Genomic DNA, 17931 nt, shown 5'->3' with positions numbered 1-17931 from the left:
TCATGCCATTTGTAGTTTGTTGTTTCCAAATTGCAGTGTATTTTGGATGTTTGTTTGGATTGTCAGTATTGGGTGTTTGGATGAATGTTTACAACATAAAAATCCTTCACCACTTTCGGAGATTACATCAGTTTTGTATAGTTGTTTCCTCGTGGAAAAACAAAACTTGATTAGACCATCCATTTATCAAAGCATTGTCCATTATCATCTTTGTCCTTCGTGTGTTTCTCTAAACCCTTCCCCTTCTGTCTTTTGTTTGAAGTCCTAGTGAATTTATTGTTCAAGTTTCAGCTGCTTTAAGGGAAAAGAGTTGATGAATCCAAGAATGATTGTGCAAAGTCCCTTTGTGTGTCAACAGAAAAATCACATCATTTTACTGGGCCTATATCCAACACAAAGTCGCATATTTACATTGTAAACCTTGGGAATGCCCTACTTGACCACACAATTTCACATTCTTTAGCATTTGATGTTTCCCAATTCAAGAGAAGATGAAATACTTGATATTTTAATTTGTGTTGGCAAGTGTCACAAAACACGCATCAACGATTGCCGTTCTTCACTGAAAATGACATCTAAGCCAGAGGTTGCCCCATAAGGAAGATATAAATATTATCAAGTCAAAAAAATTTAAAACTCCTGACTATACAGAAGCCCCTCCCCAACAAGGAAAAAATTATCAAATGAACATAAACCTTTGCATAAGAATAGAGTTGCAGTTCCATTGACTACATCTCGGTCGCCACATCTAAGCCAATGGCCGCTCCAAAACAGAGATTTACCAGATTGTATAAAATAAAACATAAGCCTACTTAAGAACAGAGCTCCAGTTACTTTTAAGGAAGAAAAACCGCTCGTTAAGAATCTAGGCAGAAGGAGGTTACATGACAAAAGGAAATTTACCAAAACTAAGAAAACAAACATAGCTCTCTATACGCATGGAGCTTTGGTTAGCACCACATGGCAAGAACCAATATTACAACTACGGATTTTGATCTTGCAAATACTGCCTAAAGCTAATTAAATTAACAAAGACCAAAAATAGAAGAATGAGTAAAGGGGGCACCCACTGGACAGGTGTGCAATCGCTTACCGAAAAGCACACTGACCATTAGCCTGTTTGCTCGGTCCAAAATTATTCATCCGCCCCTCCCGTGTCACTGGCTTCCAGCCAAATGTGTTAAACCCCAGATCCTCTGTATAACAACCCTGACATTGCAAAACAACATTGCGCCCTGCAAAATGCCACAAGCATCAAATAACAATCAAAGAAACGAATAATTTTATATTATCAATTAATATATTGTCTGATGTTTATCAAACCGCAGAATAAGCCCAAATATTAGCAATATAGCCTGAAATCACAAACATGTTGACATGTAGAAAGAATTTACACAGAATAAAAAGACCCCTCGGCCAAACAGGAATGTAAATAAACGATATTTCAAAACGCAGCAAAGTGGGGCAATTGTTCTGATCATGTTGGGTTTCGTACAGACAAAATTTACCTGACAGAAGGGAATTGGACGATATGCTGGTGTTGACGCCGATCACCATGGAAGATCTTCTTGTTACGATTTCGTCCTCTCCTTGTTTCTTTCAGCCTATTGTTTTGCGACGCCTCGTTTGATCAGAGCATATGATCTGATAGTGGCAGACGGGAACGTGACTTAGCTAACCTTGGATTTGACGTGAAAAACAAAACAGCCGGATATTGCAGGGACTGATGATACTAGGAAAGTGTTGCTCTCCTGTAAGGTACATGCATTTGTATATATGCATTGTGCCATAACTGGTGTCGTCGTATTACAAGAAAAACTAGCATTTGCACCAACAAAGTGCAAGAATAGAAAGAAATGAACATTATTCTTGTAAGGAAATAAAAATGCTAGAGAATTCTTTATCAGAATTTCTCATTAATTATATCAAATATTGAGGATAGATTTATTTTTAAAATGATAATTTCTTCTAAAATATAAAAAATCAAATTAGAACAGATTTGTGAATTATTTCAAATATCATATATATTAAAAAATTATAATTGCAAAAAGTAATTGAATAATAAATTTTCTCATTGAACAAACATATGAAAAAGTTGCACTCCCTACTATAGCAAAAATAACCAATTAAAGTGTCAATAAATATATTGTGTTGAATTAATTTTAATGCAATAAATATGAAAACTTATAGCTCAAAAAGTATTTGAATAATAAATTGTTCTAATTGGACAAACAAATTAAAAAGTTGAAATGCATTGAATGCTATAGTTTCATGCCTACGACAGGAACTAATAATTATTATTCCGAGACTAAACGATTCAATCGTTTCAAAAGTATTAGTTCATTGATTGGAAATAGTGCATTTTCATATAATAACATTTTAGACTATAGTTTGTAAGATATGATGGAATTATTTTATATCATATATGAAAATAAATCTTTTTTTATTGGTGGTTATTATTTTTATCAACATTTTTTTCTTTTTCTAGTAGTGTGTAATATTTCAATGTGCAAATTGTTATTTTTACGAGAGGGTTACGCATCCATTGTTGTGATTCTCTAAACATGCAATAACTGCAGAAAATAAAACTTGTTCAGGAGACATTCTTTTCATGCAATGAGGTGTAGATTTTCTAAAGAGTTTTGTACATGGATCTTTGTGCCAATAGAAAAAGTGAGTATGCAAGAACATTATAAGATGAAAAAATTCAATAAAGCATCACTTCGCTCTCTATCGTTAAGTGAAATTCTATGCTTTTTAAGGTTGAAACAATTTCCTTTATTTTCTTTTGTGAAGATTGAAAGAGATTTTAATTCTTATTACAGACTAAGAAGATGTTTTAAAGAGTGATATTGGTTCACTGGTTAATCTTAGACTCAAAAATCTAGTGCCCTTGCCTCTAGCATGCAAAAAGATTAGATAAATTGGGTGTGGATATTATCAAATTAGTCAAATCCTCCATCAAATGAATAGCCATATATTCATTCAATGTTTGTGTGTATTCTTTACTAAGAATCTTTGTTTATGAGTCAGGGATATCAACTAACTAGTTATATAATGTATTTCCAAATTCTAGGATTGGAGGTAAATTGCTTATGAATATGAGTTGGTGCTTCAAGAAGATAACTTTAGTTTTATCCAATTGGAATATTTAGAAGGAAAAGGAGGTAGTCATAATGTCTAGAAAGTGCATCACCTTGGTTGAAGCTCCTTGATCAATTAACCAAATATGAAGGTTCATTTCCAATATCCATGAAGTTTTTAAAATAGTGAAGTCTTTCTCCTCAACAATTTGTTACAAAGACTTTGGTGTTAGATTTTGCAGAAATTTTATTGGTTGTCCATCTATTAAAAGCTAACTTTAATAACATTACCAATAACAAAGTCAACAAGATCACCACACACGCTTCAGGATTGTTAAGCTTTGGTTTTTTGTTGCTTGCAAAGCCTGTTGTTCATATTTGCCTAAGCAATAACTGCTTCTAATTTAGGAAGAATTAGAGGGTTTTTTGGGTATGACAATTGATTCTAGAATCACCTAGATTCATCTCGCTTGGAAATCTGCATAAATAAAATCAATGCTTTATGGGAACTCGTGCTCTACCTATTTGTTATGTCTCACCCCAAATCTATAAGATTTTGATGATATTGCATTCTAAATCCCCAATATTTAGTAAAATAGAGGTTGCACCCTATAACAGGTTTCCATTTTAATTTCCATTCCTAAAACTTTTACCTTCACTATCTTTCTCCTACATGGGAGGAATTCCCTTTCACTCCCCAAAGCATTGACTATTTTATAATGAATGAAAGAAAGAAAACAATAAAAATGAATTTACCTTGCTAGTTTCTTATCTGCATGCAAAGGCTTCCAATAGTTGATATTATCCTATCAATTAATTAAAAATTTACAACTGATCAGATCTTAGCATGTTCTTGCATGATAGAGTAATATCAAATAGGAAACAGTCATACCACTTACTATATGTGACATAATTAATCGTGATTTTCTTCTCCCAACTTGCTTATGGAAAATTCTTCCAATGTCAATCGTAAGTTAAATGAGATGTTGTATCAGCATTTTATTATTGTTAGTATTCTACTATAGTTCTATTAGGAAGTGTACGGGTGTAAATGTGAATCAAGGATATAAAGCCTAAGTTCACCACATAACCATGCACTGTATAATGGGCTGGGGGGAATCAAGGAGATCAATCCTTTCACTCCTAACTCTAAAGAATTGAGACTAGAAAGATTAGTGCTAACCAATCAAGAAAGGAGCACTAATGCAAACTAGGTCTTGGGAAGAATAAGGCAAAAGATAACAAAGTCCTTGAAAACCCTAGATGAGATGGTAGGCTAGAGCTAGATATGAGTGAATATGTTGAAAGGAAAAATAAGATAAAAGACACACATCTTAAAACCTAATTTTATGCTTGTTGTACTTATCATAATGGATGGGAATCATTAGATGTGGGCCTAAATCTGCATTGCAGACAAAACCTAGAAATCATTCACCAATCTCTCAAGGTCGAATTAGAGCATCGGGGTCAATCTTGTCACTATTGAAGCATTAGGGGCAATTTGATGGGCCTTGATGGAATGAGTGCAAAGTTGACTTTGATTTGCAGTTTCAAAGAAAGTCGAAAGGATACTCAAATCTACAACTTGTTTGTCAATTGAATGTACACAACCTGTAATAAAGAAGGGTTTTTTTTTGTTTGATGGGGGGTTTGCCTTGGTCAAACCCTAGTTTAGTAATTAACCTTGAATTTAAATAATTGAAATAACATGAATTGTAAAGCAAATATATGAATTCACCTTGCAATGGTAAGATCTCTTGAATCGAATGCAGTGTGCTTACTTTACTAATTGATTTGGATCGAGAAGATGAAAATGGATGGAAGTAGAAGAAGCAACCAAGGATCTTGAATGGATTGAAGGAGATCTTGAGGATGGCTCCCATAATTTAATGCTTGAATCCTTGACTTTCAATGAAATAATTGCTTGAAAGATGCTTGAAGGCTTGAAAACTTGAGAACTAGAATGCTTGAATTTGTGAGTGCTTGATCATAGAATGCTTGGATATGATATGAGATTGGATATGAGATATAAAGAAAATGGAAAGGCTTAAAAAGGATTTGGAATTGACTAATTTCTGCAGGCCAACTTACCTAGAAATTAACACCCTGAGGCTATCTAGACATGAGACCTAAATACAGGACCCAAAATAGGGCTTAATCAAGGACACACTACATCCCTAATTTTCTGATCAAGTGTGAGTTGTGTTCTTGGCTGGTTAGGGGAACACTAAATCCCTAATGATTAGGGCCTACAACCTTTGGGATCCCAAAACAGATACCAAATCCAAGAAACTAGGTGCAAAGTCTGAGATATAGTTATTTTGGCATGAAGAATAGATTATGAGTAGCTAAATGAAGGGAAGAGAGGACCTAGGAGGATAGATCCCACCTTGAGCTTAACGCCATGCAAATAGGAGCTTTAAAGAGGATCGATTAGGTTAGACCCCAATTCCACCTAGGAGAAAAGACATAAAAGGCAAGAAAGAAGGAGAGGCACAAGGAGATTGATGATCTTACATTAAATAGGTGCTAAACCTCCATTAAATTAGAGTGCTTCCAATTTAAGATGGTACAGGAAGAATAGTGAGCATATATACTTACAAGTGCACATTTGACTTATAAGATGCCTTTGTTCTCTGTGTTTGTGTACAAGTATGTATATATTGCATCTAATCAGCCCTCATTGATACTCATTTATACTAGTAATTGTGCATTATTTCTTTAGGCAATAGAAAGATGTAGAAGCTAGGATTCTAATATTAGAACTAAGAAAAATCTTCTTTCTTAGGCTAATATTACTAGCATTTCCTATTTGATGTAGCAAACAATGACATGAGAACAAAAGTTAAATAGGAAGTCTATATGTTGAAGCAAGAGGACCCAAAGGAACCCCTTACACAAAGCCAAAAGAAGAAGTAGAGCTTATGTTCGATAGCGAGCCACTTGCACAAGTCATTAAAAGATTGAAATTAAACCCAAATTTTTTTTGACTCACCCAATCCAATGTGTAGAGGCGGCCAAGAAAATTGAGGCACACAATGTTTAGGGAAAACCTTTGGCCATGAAAGACTTCCCTTTTAGTTGTACATAATGCTCCATCGCTTTCTAACGAGATAATTACTAAATACAATAAAGTCCATGTGGCATCAAAACTACCTCCAACATTGTTAAAGAAGAAGAGCTCAAAGAGGAATTCCATTAGTATGACTACCAAATTGAACTATATCTTGGAAATATAATGGGAAAGTGAGATGTTGAGGGGTGGGGGGTGAATTAGGATCTCCAAAACATTTACCACTTCAAACATAAACCATACTAAACATAATTCACAACACACCTCAATCATGCAATATCATGTAATAATATGTAATACCAAATATAACATCTACTAGCATGAATAAACATATCAATAAGTAAATAACACTTGATACAAGATTTGGTAACTTAGAAACCCTCCAAGGTGAAGGTAAAATTGTGATGAGGATGGCACCCAAAAAATCTTCACTATTGCAATAACAAAGTACCTGTTAGGGCTACAATTTGATCACTTCTGATGATCTACGCTATGAGGGGTCTGCTATGTTAAAAGCATACAAGACTATTAATTCTACCTTTACAAAAGGATTCAACTTCACAATTAAGTGAATACTCTATTAAGAGATTTACAATAGGCTTGTTAGGACCACTTTGTTAAGAGATTCAACTGATACACCAATTAGAATGTAGTTGTACCTTGATTCTTCAGTTTGTACTAATTGCTGATAATGGATATTCTCTATCCAATATGTAATCACCTCAATGTGACTGATCTACAACAACTCCTCACTACATTACTCAGTCATCTTACTCCCTCTCAACTCACTAATTCTCCTTCAGCTTTGTATACACGCTCTCCTCCAAATTGCAACAACATATTTTGTCTTGAAGCTGTGCTTAAATAGCCATCTTAAGAAACTTCTTGATCATAACCAAAGATCCTCATTCATCTTTTTTTTGCTTAACCTTTCAAATTTTATGATTGGTCCTTCATACTACACAAGGATAAATGATGCAGATGTATAGGTGTAATTTCCTCTATGTTGTTCAGCTCAATCGTAGAAACACATTTCATGATCAAAAAAATGGTTTACATAAGATTCTGTGTCTTTCCAAACTCATATACTTAACTGCATAACTTGACATGTACAACCTCTATCGCTTATTCGTGCTTGGTTCTTCATGTTGATCATCGGCATAGACTTCGCTCGACTTGAACTATTTTCACTCTAAATTGCTTGACTCATATATCATTTGGCATATATGATGTTTTTCCTTCTTGATAGCTTGGCAACCACTGAATGCTTGATGATTATTGATTGCTTAGCACATACTGAACTTATGCACTTCTTCTCTTTACAGCTTAGCTTTTATTATGGCTCGATCGTAGTGTTGATCGACCAACTCTACCTTGTGAATGACTAAGTGTTTTGCACTAATAGACGTTACTAAGATTGCTTTTAGGGTCAACAATCTCCCCCTTTGGAATTACTGGCAAAAACACTTATCATGATCAAAATCTAACATAACAAAATCTTCCAAACATTTGTTCCCCCTTAGGTTGTACTCCATACCTGTAGCTCGGTCATTTTTAAAAAAAAATTTGTTTCACAATCATAATATACATAGCATTTACATTTCTTCCTTTCAAGATCTTCATACTTGATCATATAAATATTTCCCCCTTGTTTTTGTCACTTATGTTGAGTAGTGACGTTTAGTTGTGGATTGGGAATTATACCAAACTCATTAAAAAATGGGTAGTGTAATCTCAAGATAATAGCCATTGGCTTGTCCCAATTGCTCTTGAGTGTCTAAAGAACTTCTCTCTTTATCTCTAATCTGGCTATGAGATCCACCATATTGTCAGCTATAGACAATTGTTGATTATGAATAGGTCCTTAGCAACTTGTAAATTCCTTTGTATTGCTTCCAAATGAGGTAATAACAATGCTTGAATAGACGTGACTTTTGATCTGATGTTGCATTCCTCATGCAATAACTTTGTCTGTTTCCCTTGTAGAAATTCAATCTTTGAACAATATATTGAATTTGAAGTTAGATTCATTTATAGATCTTAACCACTCCTGTATAGATCTGCATCAATTTTGTCCATCTTCTCCTTTTTTTAGTGCAATTTCAGTTATCACTTTCTCCAATACTCCATTCTCAAACTTCCCCTTTGACCACTGCATGATTTTTTCTTGTGTACCTACATCAAGGTCATTTAGCTTCACAATTATCTTGATCAATTATTTATGATGGGGGATTTTTCATCTAAGTTATATACAAAAATAGTGTCAATAAATATATCCTTAATATCATATAATACATGTCTTTTTTTATGCTCTTTTGTCATCTGCTCTTGCTTTGCCTTCCTGTTCAACAAGTCACTAAGTGTTCTCATTCACTCAATGCTTAAATTAGATGTATCCCAATTCAGAATCATAATCTCTTCGTCAAGAGTAACTAGTTTACCTTTCATGGTCTATGGAGACTCCTTCGTCTTCCTCTTTATTTTCTTGCCTTTGGAATTTGGAGTGCTGGAACTTGGTACTAGTTGTTGTTGTCCTTGTGTGGGAACTTCTAGATTCAACCTGTGTATCTCATCTCATGTAGGGTTTAGGGTTTAGGGTTTGGCCTTCTAAGGCTCAACATATGACTTTTTCTCCTCAGGCTTTCTTTTCTTAGTATATACACAAAAATGTACACTTCTCCAAGTCCTTCTATCCAAGGGATCTCATTGATTGAGAATCTCGAATGATGACTTAGAGCTCCCTAGTCATGATGTGCAAATGGTGCAAGAAAAGGATTGTGGCTCTCAAATGAGCTTAGATATGCAACCCCTTGCAAGGTGCACCATGAAATGGGAGATTCGAAGATAGAAGCAACAATGCAAGTGTCCAAGAATCTACAAAATGTTATGCAAATGGCACTAAGCTAAATGAAATTCAAAATGGAAACTAACTAACAAGAATGAGAGTGTTACAATCCTCATATTTAAGCTAGATGAGTTATTCTAATGTATGAAAAAGAAAGGTACACTATATTACATAATGTTAAAATGCAAATGATGATGAAGTATGCAAGAATGCCACAATCTCTCCAAAGCTCCAAAGGGTACCCAAGATTCCTACAACATAACATTAGTAAAAGTATGAATGTTATGAGATGAGGAGAGAGCTTTCCCTTTTAAACAATAATGGATGATAGAGATCATAGAGCAAGAGGGATCTAATAAAAGGATGGAGGATGAAAGTTGAGTGATCCATGAGCATAAGTGTTTCCACCAATCATAATCAAGAGTTGACTTTTTTGCCCTATGTGAAACAAAAAGGCTTTTTCTTTTATTTTTAAAGTGGGAATAATACTTCATGTGTGCACAACTTAGGATAAGTGGGGAATTGGATCTTTTATTTAATTAAAGGGGGACAAGTTCCTTTTAATTAAATAATAACTTAAGATATAGTGATCAAACTATAGGATAAAGTCAAATAATGAATCTTTGAGGATTTGATCAAAATAAGTGATTTAATAAATTTAGTGAAAATACTAGAAAGGGGGCTAATAGTTTAGGTGAGCATTTTTGGGTGATTACATTTTTCTCTCTTTGACTAATGTGTGATCGATATGGGAACACATTAATTCAAAGAATGAAAAATCCAAGCATGCAGCTGGTAGAGAGATCTGACTCTAAAGAATGAAATGTAAAGAGATAGTAGACCCTGGATGCATAGTTTGTTAGAGGCAATACTGAGCACTAGGAGATATATATATATATATAGTAGCACTTGCACCTAAAAGGAGGTGCAAGGATTACGCCAACAAGAAATAATTTGAAGTTTAAAATATAATAGATGAATTTATAAATTGTGTTTACATTTTATTAATATGATTATAAGATAAATTATTTTGTGAACTATTACATTATAAATTTTTTCAATTCTATACATCTATCTATAGTTAATTTGAAAAAAAAACTTGGAACATTTCAACAATGAAAAGGAAAAATATTTTAAAAACTTCTATATTTATGTATAGTTAATTAAAAAAAGATTTGAAACATTAAAATTGTAGAAAGAAAAAAATAAAAAATAAATCAAGCTCATTATATTGATACAAAATGTGTCTTATAAAGTAACATGGTTTTAAAGTAAAATATTTGAATCATTTGCATAATGGTAAATTTTCTTAAGTTTACAAAAAAGAATGATGGTTTAGTATAAGGCCCTTTATGTTGATATGTGTAATTTCCCCATCGACGAGATTATTGAATAGGGTTAGGTCAAATTAATATTTAGGTTTGTAAAGTTCTAGATGTCATTTATGTTTAGATAGTTCTAGAAAAGTCTATTTGTCTTATGTCGGTTAATTTAGATGTTTCCAAATACAATCAAAGATCTCTATAAATAGAGGCATCTTGTAATAGTATTGATATGGACAAAATGGTTAATGAAATATATTAGTGCCACAACACATTGAGTACTTTTTCATTTTAGTTTATTTTGTCCATCCACCTTTCACAAGGTGTATTAGAGTTGTCCTGGATTTCTACACTTTAGTGATATAATATATATTAGTAATAGTAAATTTGTAATAGTATTAATACATATAGTACATTAATAAATACACATATAGTAATTATAAATATAGTACATGTATTAATAAATATAATACAATATAATATAAATATAGATGTTGAATTTTTAGTTTTTTGAGTATTTAGCTTTTACTTCAAAATTAAAATTAAAATTTATAAAAGTTTGAAAAGTGTTTTAACTCAATCTTTATAACTAATCATTATATTATGATTGAGCTTCATTTAATAAATCATTGAACTTTGACTATTACATAAAATTGTATATTTAAACTAATATATAATTGAAAAAATATACTTATAACTATAATATTTGGAACAAGTAATATACATATTAATAAAAAACTAATGTATAATTCTTTTCAAAAATATATATGATAATTAATTATGTAAATAAATTATATAAGTTTAATATATTATTAGATTGAATTTAAATTTAATATAATTATTTAATCAAACAAATAATTGAAAAGAAAATAACATATAGGCATCCTCACCAAAGAGCACATATATGAACGTGAGCATAGCAGTCTAATAATCTATGGGTGTATTTCAATAGAGTTAATGATATGGTAAAAGTATTTAGAATACTAATCCATTAGTTAACGTGTATTACTCCATGCACCTAGAATAAAGAGCTTACAATGCTTTAAAAAAAAAGTTTGATAGAGCATCTTTAATTCAATTTTTTTGAGGGTTTATTGCAAAACAAATTGTGTGCATGTGTTGTAAACATTCCATTCCATGAGATGGCAATGGCTTATAATTATGCTTGGATGGATGTGAACATGACCTTGTTGGAAGCTCTCATTTGGACAATGAGAGGAAGGACAGTGGCAAAAGGATTTGGCTTTACATTTTACAATCTCATCTGCTTGAAAGTTTCTAACACCTTTTCAGCAAGTTCATTATTGTTAAATTATAGAATTTAGTGCCAAGGAATGTAGTCTCCTAGCTTAGATTATATAGAATAAAATTTTCTAACACCTTTAATTGTTAGATTATACATTGTATAAAGAAATTGGAATGACTTGGCTAAGAAATTTAGTCTCTCCTAGCTTTTAGATTTTTTAATAGATTCCTTTCTTGAAGAAAGATTGAAGGAAATTCAATCCAACAACTTTTGCCTAACTATACTAAAAACATGACTAAAAGCCAAATCACTCATCTTTACATCAACATCAAAAAAAATTATTCTCCTCATTCGTGGTATTTTAAATTAAAAAAATTATGAACCTGTTAAAGACATATTATGAACGAAAGCATTCGCAACCATTTCACACACATGAATTTAGCGTAGAAGGAGGAAAAAAATGTTGCAATGCTTTGTTACAATTTAAATGAAAGTTTTTTTTAACGTTGTTGGCTCTTTCATTTTAAATGACTAGAATACCATGATATTAGTGGAAAAGTCTCTTTGAAAAATTTAGTGAAAATAAAAAAGCTCGCAACACATATTTAATGAAAATCATTTGTTTTAACTTTTTTTTTAATACTTAAAATGGGCTCAGCTCATCTAAAAAAACCTTCAACTTCTTATTATAATAGTTTGCAAGAATAGATATAGACATAACATCAAAACCAGAATGATATTGCTAAAAACATAAATCCCAAATTGTACATTAGCAACTTCATTGTTTCCCTTACAATTCCAGGATAGTTGATGTGGGAAGAAGTGGTTTTTGTTGGTTTTTCTGGTATTTTCCTAATATTTTGGTGCTCTTCACCAAAGGCAGATGTAGTAAAAGTACCAAGTTTGAAATGATTTGGAGTTGAGGTTTTTAAGTGTGTGTTTATGTTTATAAAGTGAGTAATCTAGGACTGTCACATTCAAGTTTCCCAATCTTCCATATTTCATAGATTTGATTATACTATTCTCTTGATTTGCTCTATTCTGTGTGCTTGATCTTATAAAAAAGGATGGAGATATTACTACGCTTGATACTTGGAATGTAATTTTTTTCATAGTGTGGTTCTGTAAACTCATTGGATTATTTAAAGCGAATATCTGGATAAAATTTTATCCCATTATCACTTGGATTTCCCTACTCATCATGCAATTTGAAAGTGATATTGTCCTCTAAAATCACTTCAATTCATGAACGCATCTGACACTTTCTCTCTATTTATTATTGCATTTAATTACCATGTGAAATGATATCCCATGTGGTATAAGTGCAAAACCATCTATGGGAAAAACCATGTCTGAATTTTTTTTAATGGAAAGTTAAAAATATTTATCAGTAGTGGTTTACTTGCATGAGTCAAATTTGGTTGCAAAAAAAGTGAACAAGAATGCAAATAAAGAGAATAAAAAATCAGGATTAGGTGTTCCAAGCATGTAAATAAATAGAATCAAAATTAGTATTAGTTGTGTCATCTTTAGCATGCATATAAGGTCAATTAAAATCCTGAGCCTGGTATGATCAATGTCCAATGACATGGATCTTGAACAAGTATGCAACACAAATGAATTTTTTTTTTGCGGAAATCAATAGAATGAAACTCACATATGGTTTGTGATAATAGTGACTGAGGTGTTGTTGACCTAAAAAACACATTTACCTTTCATATGCATCTGATAAAAATCCATGAAAAAATCATGAATGTTAGGAATTTGTGAGATGAAATGACACTTACTAGTGTAGGAAACTGAATCAGCGAGGAAAAGAAAAAATTGTGGGTTTGGTAATGTTCTTTGAAAAGGGGCATAACTCCACACCTTGGTCGATAATAGTCTCATGCGATGGCATGGCGATGATTGTACGGGCTTTGAAGAAATACTCCATATCCAATAGAAAATGAAGAAAACCTTAGAGAAAAAATTAGTAGCCAGAAGATCAAAAAATGTTACATTCCTCGACCATTAACAAAAATCCTAACGCAAATGCCCCCGTCCACCAAGTATTGACATGGAAAACACAAAAAGTCCAGCCCACTACTAAAAGCTTTACAAAATCCAAATAAAAAGAAAAAATTCACCGCATAAGCCACTAAATGCCACCATTTTTTTGATAAAAAAGACCACATAAACCTTAGAGTCCCCAATACTTGAAAATAAATGCACATAGAACAATCCTATTTGACAACCATCTTCAATTTTTGGGTGTAGAAAATCCTAGTGTTTACAAATATTGACAAAAATGAATGCTGAAAACCTCAAATCAGCAACTCCTCACTTGGAAACAAATATCTCGTAGTGGCGAGTGAATGTAGCCAGTTGAATAAAGTCTGAAAATAGCAATTAAGCGCTTTTGCTACCAATCCGATAATATTTATTTTCCTCCCTAGAGGCATGTAGTGCACCTTAGACAATCTTTGAGTGCTTCTATGGCACAAATCACTTCCTGAATACTTAAAATCAATAAAATTAATCAGGACAGTGTGGCACCCACCTTTAATGTCAAACCATTTGCTGGCAATCAGAAATCATTATTAACAGAAACTTATTAGCGTGAGTTGAATTTCAGTTGCTAGCAACCTTAATCGAGAAGCCTATCAGCTAATAATATTATACCACAAGACAAGTACTAATTGTTGATATGAGATGGTTTTCGAGTAAAGAACTTGTAATGGAATAATCATTATTTTGTCAAAGATGTCAAACCTGTTACCTGCTAGTGAGACAATTGCTATTTTGGTCTGAAAGCTATCATTTGGTTGATTGATGAAGAGGATTTGAGAAGAGGAGATAACAATAGCACCTAGAGAAAGGTTGAGTTATTTGGTAGGTAAAAGAAGCACTAAGACCAAGTAAGACATTGATACTATAGTGAATTATTTATCTACTTGAAGTCCGAAATAAAAGATTGCTCAAGTTAAGAATAGAAGAAGATCAAGTATGAAAAGTATCTGTCAAGCCTTGTTGAGTAGTCAATGCAAGCCAAGCAAAAATTAGTGGAAGTCGAGCGAAAAACAAGAGGTGCTAAGAAAAGAAGAAAAATAGTGCAAGCCGAGTGATTGTCACTATATGCCAAGTAAAGTTTAGTTGATGTCGAGCATCAACAAACTTTAGTGTTCACCAAGTAAACTAGTGTTGACCAAGTGGAAGAATAGTAGGGAAGTCAAGTGACAACATATTGATGCTAAGTGCCAATATTCACATTAAATCAAAGATTTGACGAATCTGAGCTAACTATTTCATTTTCTTGAATTGTGTGAAGTGTGTGGAAGATAACTATGATGAGTTAGTCTCACAGAATTCAAGGTAAACCATTTTGTGGTGACTTCAAGGAAGATTGAGGAAGAAGTTTCTAGAGGAAGCAAATAGAAAAGTGGGTAGATTCATTGTATCCTACCTAATCTGGCCTAACCCTGAAATAAATGATTGTGGTTAAATGACAAAATATCTTGATTCTCTATTTATAGAGAGTTGGTTACAAGCAAAGGTTGTCATGTGCAAGGAGCTAAGGAAGACAAGAAGTCTAGGGTGTTGCTTCATTTAGTAATCAAATAAAAGAGACTACAATTGGCATGTAAAGCAAGAAGGCTTAGGAGTATGAATGCTTCAAGGGTGAAAAAGCTATTACAGCTGAAGTGTGTGAAAGCCAAGTAGAATGGAGCATTGAAACAAAGATTTGTAATCTGCAAGTGAGTTGTATTTTTTTATCAGATCAAGCCTTACTATTACTTTCTAATCATTGTGTCAGTCTAGGGTAAATCCTTTGGATTAAGGTTGACCCAACAAACATTTGTAAATCTTTTAACTAGGTGACATTCCAAGTGAATGGTCTAAAGTCCTCTAACAAGCCTCACTCTTAACAGGGTGATTGAAATCCTCTAACCAAGTCACATTTAACAGTGTGTATTGTAACCTTTAATAGGGTTGGCCTTTCATAGAGAATCACTGATGAGCATCTAAAAGGCCATTATTTTGGGAACCTTTTATCTTTTTTTTAGAAAATTATCTTGCAAGAAACATTTTATGACTCCATGGTTTAAGCAAACGAACTTATCTTTTTATAAATATACTATCTATATGTTAAGACATGGAGATTAAAGTATAGATTGTTCAAATATGTTGTGTTTTCTTGAATCTATGGATTTCTATGGTTCAATGAAGGAATATTATACACTAATACATATTTCCTCATCTATGTTATGTTTGGGTAGGTTCTTCCTGTAGCCGTAGGATTTGCAAGAGTGATATTTTGAACATTACACCTTTTCTAACATTGATGATGAAATGAATAATGTATGTGGAAGTTGTTGTGTTTAATGTTTTGTAGGTACTTGTTGCACATATTCAAGTTAACATTTCAACACTAAGTCAAAGCCGACCAGATGATTGATGAATCACCGCGCAAGTAGATTATTGTACGACTTCTATTATGGTAGCACATGAAGATAACTTCCTTTAACTACTATATTCTTGGAGGAGTTAAAACATAGTTAATGATGTTTTTGTTGTAAACTTTATGATCTATAATTGATCCTCACTGATGGAGTGATCGTAGGAGTAGGAAGCTGTTGTAGCTTTCCTTTAAATAATTCCCACTATAACCTTGAAAAGGGATTTTTCCTAGTTTTGACTAGAAGGAAGATAGAATAGATTGCTTGTTCATTAGTGTGTAATCTTGTTTTTAGATGTAATCTCTTACTATGAATGAATAAAATAAAAAGTTCAAGTTTCGACCTTTAGTCTTGACCATCTTTCTGTTCACTCATCCAAGGGGGCCGGCCCACTTAGTGAGTGAACTACTTTGTTAGAATAGATTTTATTTCCTTGTTTTTTTCTTTGCAAAGTAGACTTTTGTTGTTCTTGCAACCATTGATAATAGAATCATTAAACTATTCCTACAACATAGGTGCATAAATAGATTTACTATTTGTAGCATAAATCTAAGGTTTAAGATAAATGTCGTTTCAGTTCCTAGCTTAGTTTCCTTCAACATTTCTTTCCTATTTTAGTTGTAATGACTTAAAGATGAATTAGAGAATATACTTTGCGGCCACCCTCTCAAGCTTATGCTCCCAGGTTGACAAATAAAATGAAGTTAGTATGTTATTCTTAGGAAAATACACGATTCTATCTAATCATAGAGTCAATGTAGAAGGATGCCCAATCCTTTGTTAGTGAGGTATTTGGCTGACCAACCATTTTTGGTATAATTGTCGGGGAAGGTGTCAATCTAATCCAACCCTAAAGTCATTATGTTAGATTAGATTCCACATTATTTTGCATGCATAGAAGAAGAGACCCCTTTGGGAGATTTCTTCCTCGTAATATTTAGGAAGACATTTTAAATCCTGAACATGAAGAACCACACAGTGAGAATGAAGAAGAACTTTTTGAAAATCCATTTGCTACTACTCAAGAACGAATATTCTTATCCTCTGATGAATCCTTGCATCTAAATAATCTTTTTGTTGAACCTAAATAGCAAGATAATCCACTTGCTCTTGTCATATATCAAGAAGCATTAATAGTACCTCCTCTAGGAATGGCTCATCCTCAACCTCAACCAACTTTTCCTTTTCCTATCCCTCCTCAACAAGGTAACCAAAATTTGAAAAACATACTTGTTGCTACACTTCCCAAGTTTTATGGCTTGATCACAGAAGACCTTGAAACCTTTCTCTTTGAGTTTGACATACTATGTATAAGTTATGACTATACAACTGATGCCCACAAATTGAAGTTGTTTCCTTCTACCCTTAAAGAAGATGTTATGTGATGGTTCATGAGGTTGGGTGCCAATGCTGTAGTAGATTGGCCTACAATGAGCAATCTATTTCTCACAAAGTATAAGGAATGTTGCAGGGGTCAAGATTTGAAAGGGGATGACATTTTCAAAATGTTTCAAAAGGATGATGAGACCTTGGAAGATCATGTTTCCTGGTTCATGTTCAACCTGCAGTGTAACACACAACATCAATTGAATGAGGAATCAAATAAACATCTTTTTCTGAGAGGTTTAAATGAAGGAAGCGTTGAAGTTGTAGACCTTATGGTAGGAGGTGACATTACTCAAAAGACTTTGACTGAGATATAGAGTATATACGTAAATTATTCTAGAGCTACTGTGAAGAAATATAGGGGACTTGGAGACCTACCACATAAGTCCAATGGCAATTCAGGAGTATCCAAGATGGAATTATCTAATTTTCTATCAGACTTCAAGCAAGATATCATTAACGATGTAGCCACTTAGCTAGACACCATGCATGCCTAAAGAAAGAAAGATGAAGCTAATGCCATGTTGACTAAATACT

At 32.9% G+C, this 17931-nt stretch overlaps 1 protein-coding gene across 8 annotated transcripts in view; it reads right to left on the bottom strand.

Moving 5' to 3' along the window:
* The window catches only part of LOC149562465 (uncharacterized protein At3g49140-like), a 96052-nt gene extending 94210 nt beyond the window's left edge, over positions 1–1842 (bottom strand). For 6 of the 8 annotated variants that reach the window (XR_016363947.1, XR_016363950.1, XR_016363951.1 and 3 more), the window contains exons 1-2: positions 1509–1841; positions 1094–1235 (exon numbers count right to left, since the gene is read on the bottom strand). Coding sequence is in view for 3 of the 8 variants with exons in the window: in XM_089825953.1 (XP_089682079.1) it covers positions 1094–1235; positions 1509–1557 (191 nt within the window). In the remaining 5 variants the exon portion in view is untranslated. Of the gene's footprint in view, positions 1–1093; positions 1236–1508 lie in introns of all 8 variants that reach the window. The other 2 variants (XR_016363949.1, XM_089825951.1) reach the window with 1 other exon arrangement.
* Between the last annotated feature and the right edge of the window lie 16089 nt (positions 1843–17931).

Source organism: Cupressus sempervirens, chromosome 4, assembly GCF_028749045.1.
Source record: "Cupressus sempervirens isolate cs-2001-9-10 chromosome 4, ASM2874904v1, whole genome shotgun sequence".
Taxonomy (NCBI): Eukaryota; Viridiplantae; Streptophyta; class Pinopsida; order Cupressales; family Cupressaceae; genus Cupressus; species Cupressus sempervirens.
Note: the sequence above shows the minus strand (reverse complement) of the source record. Positions and strands in the feature narration are given on the sequence as shown.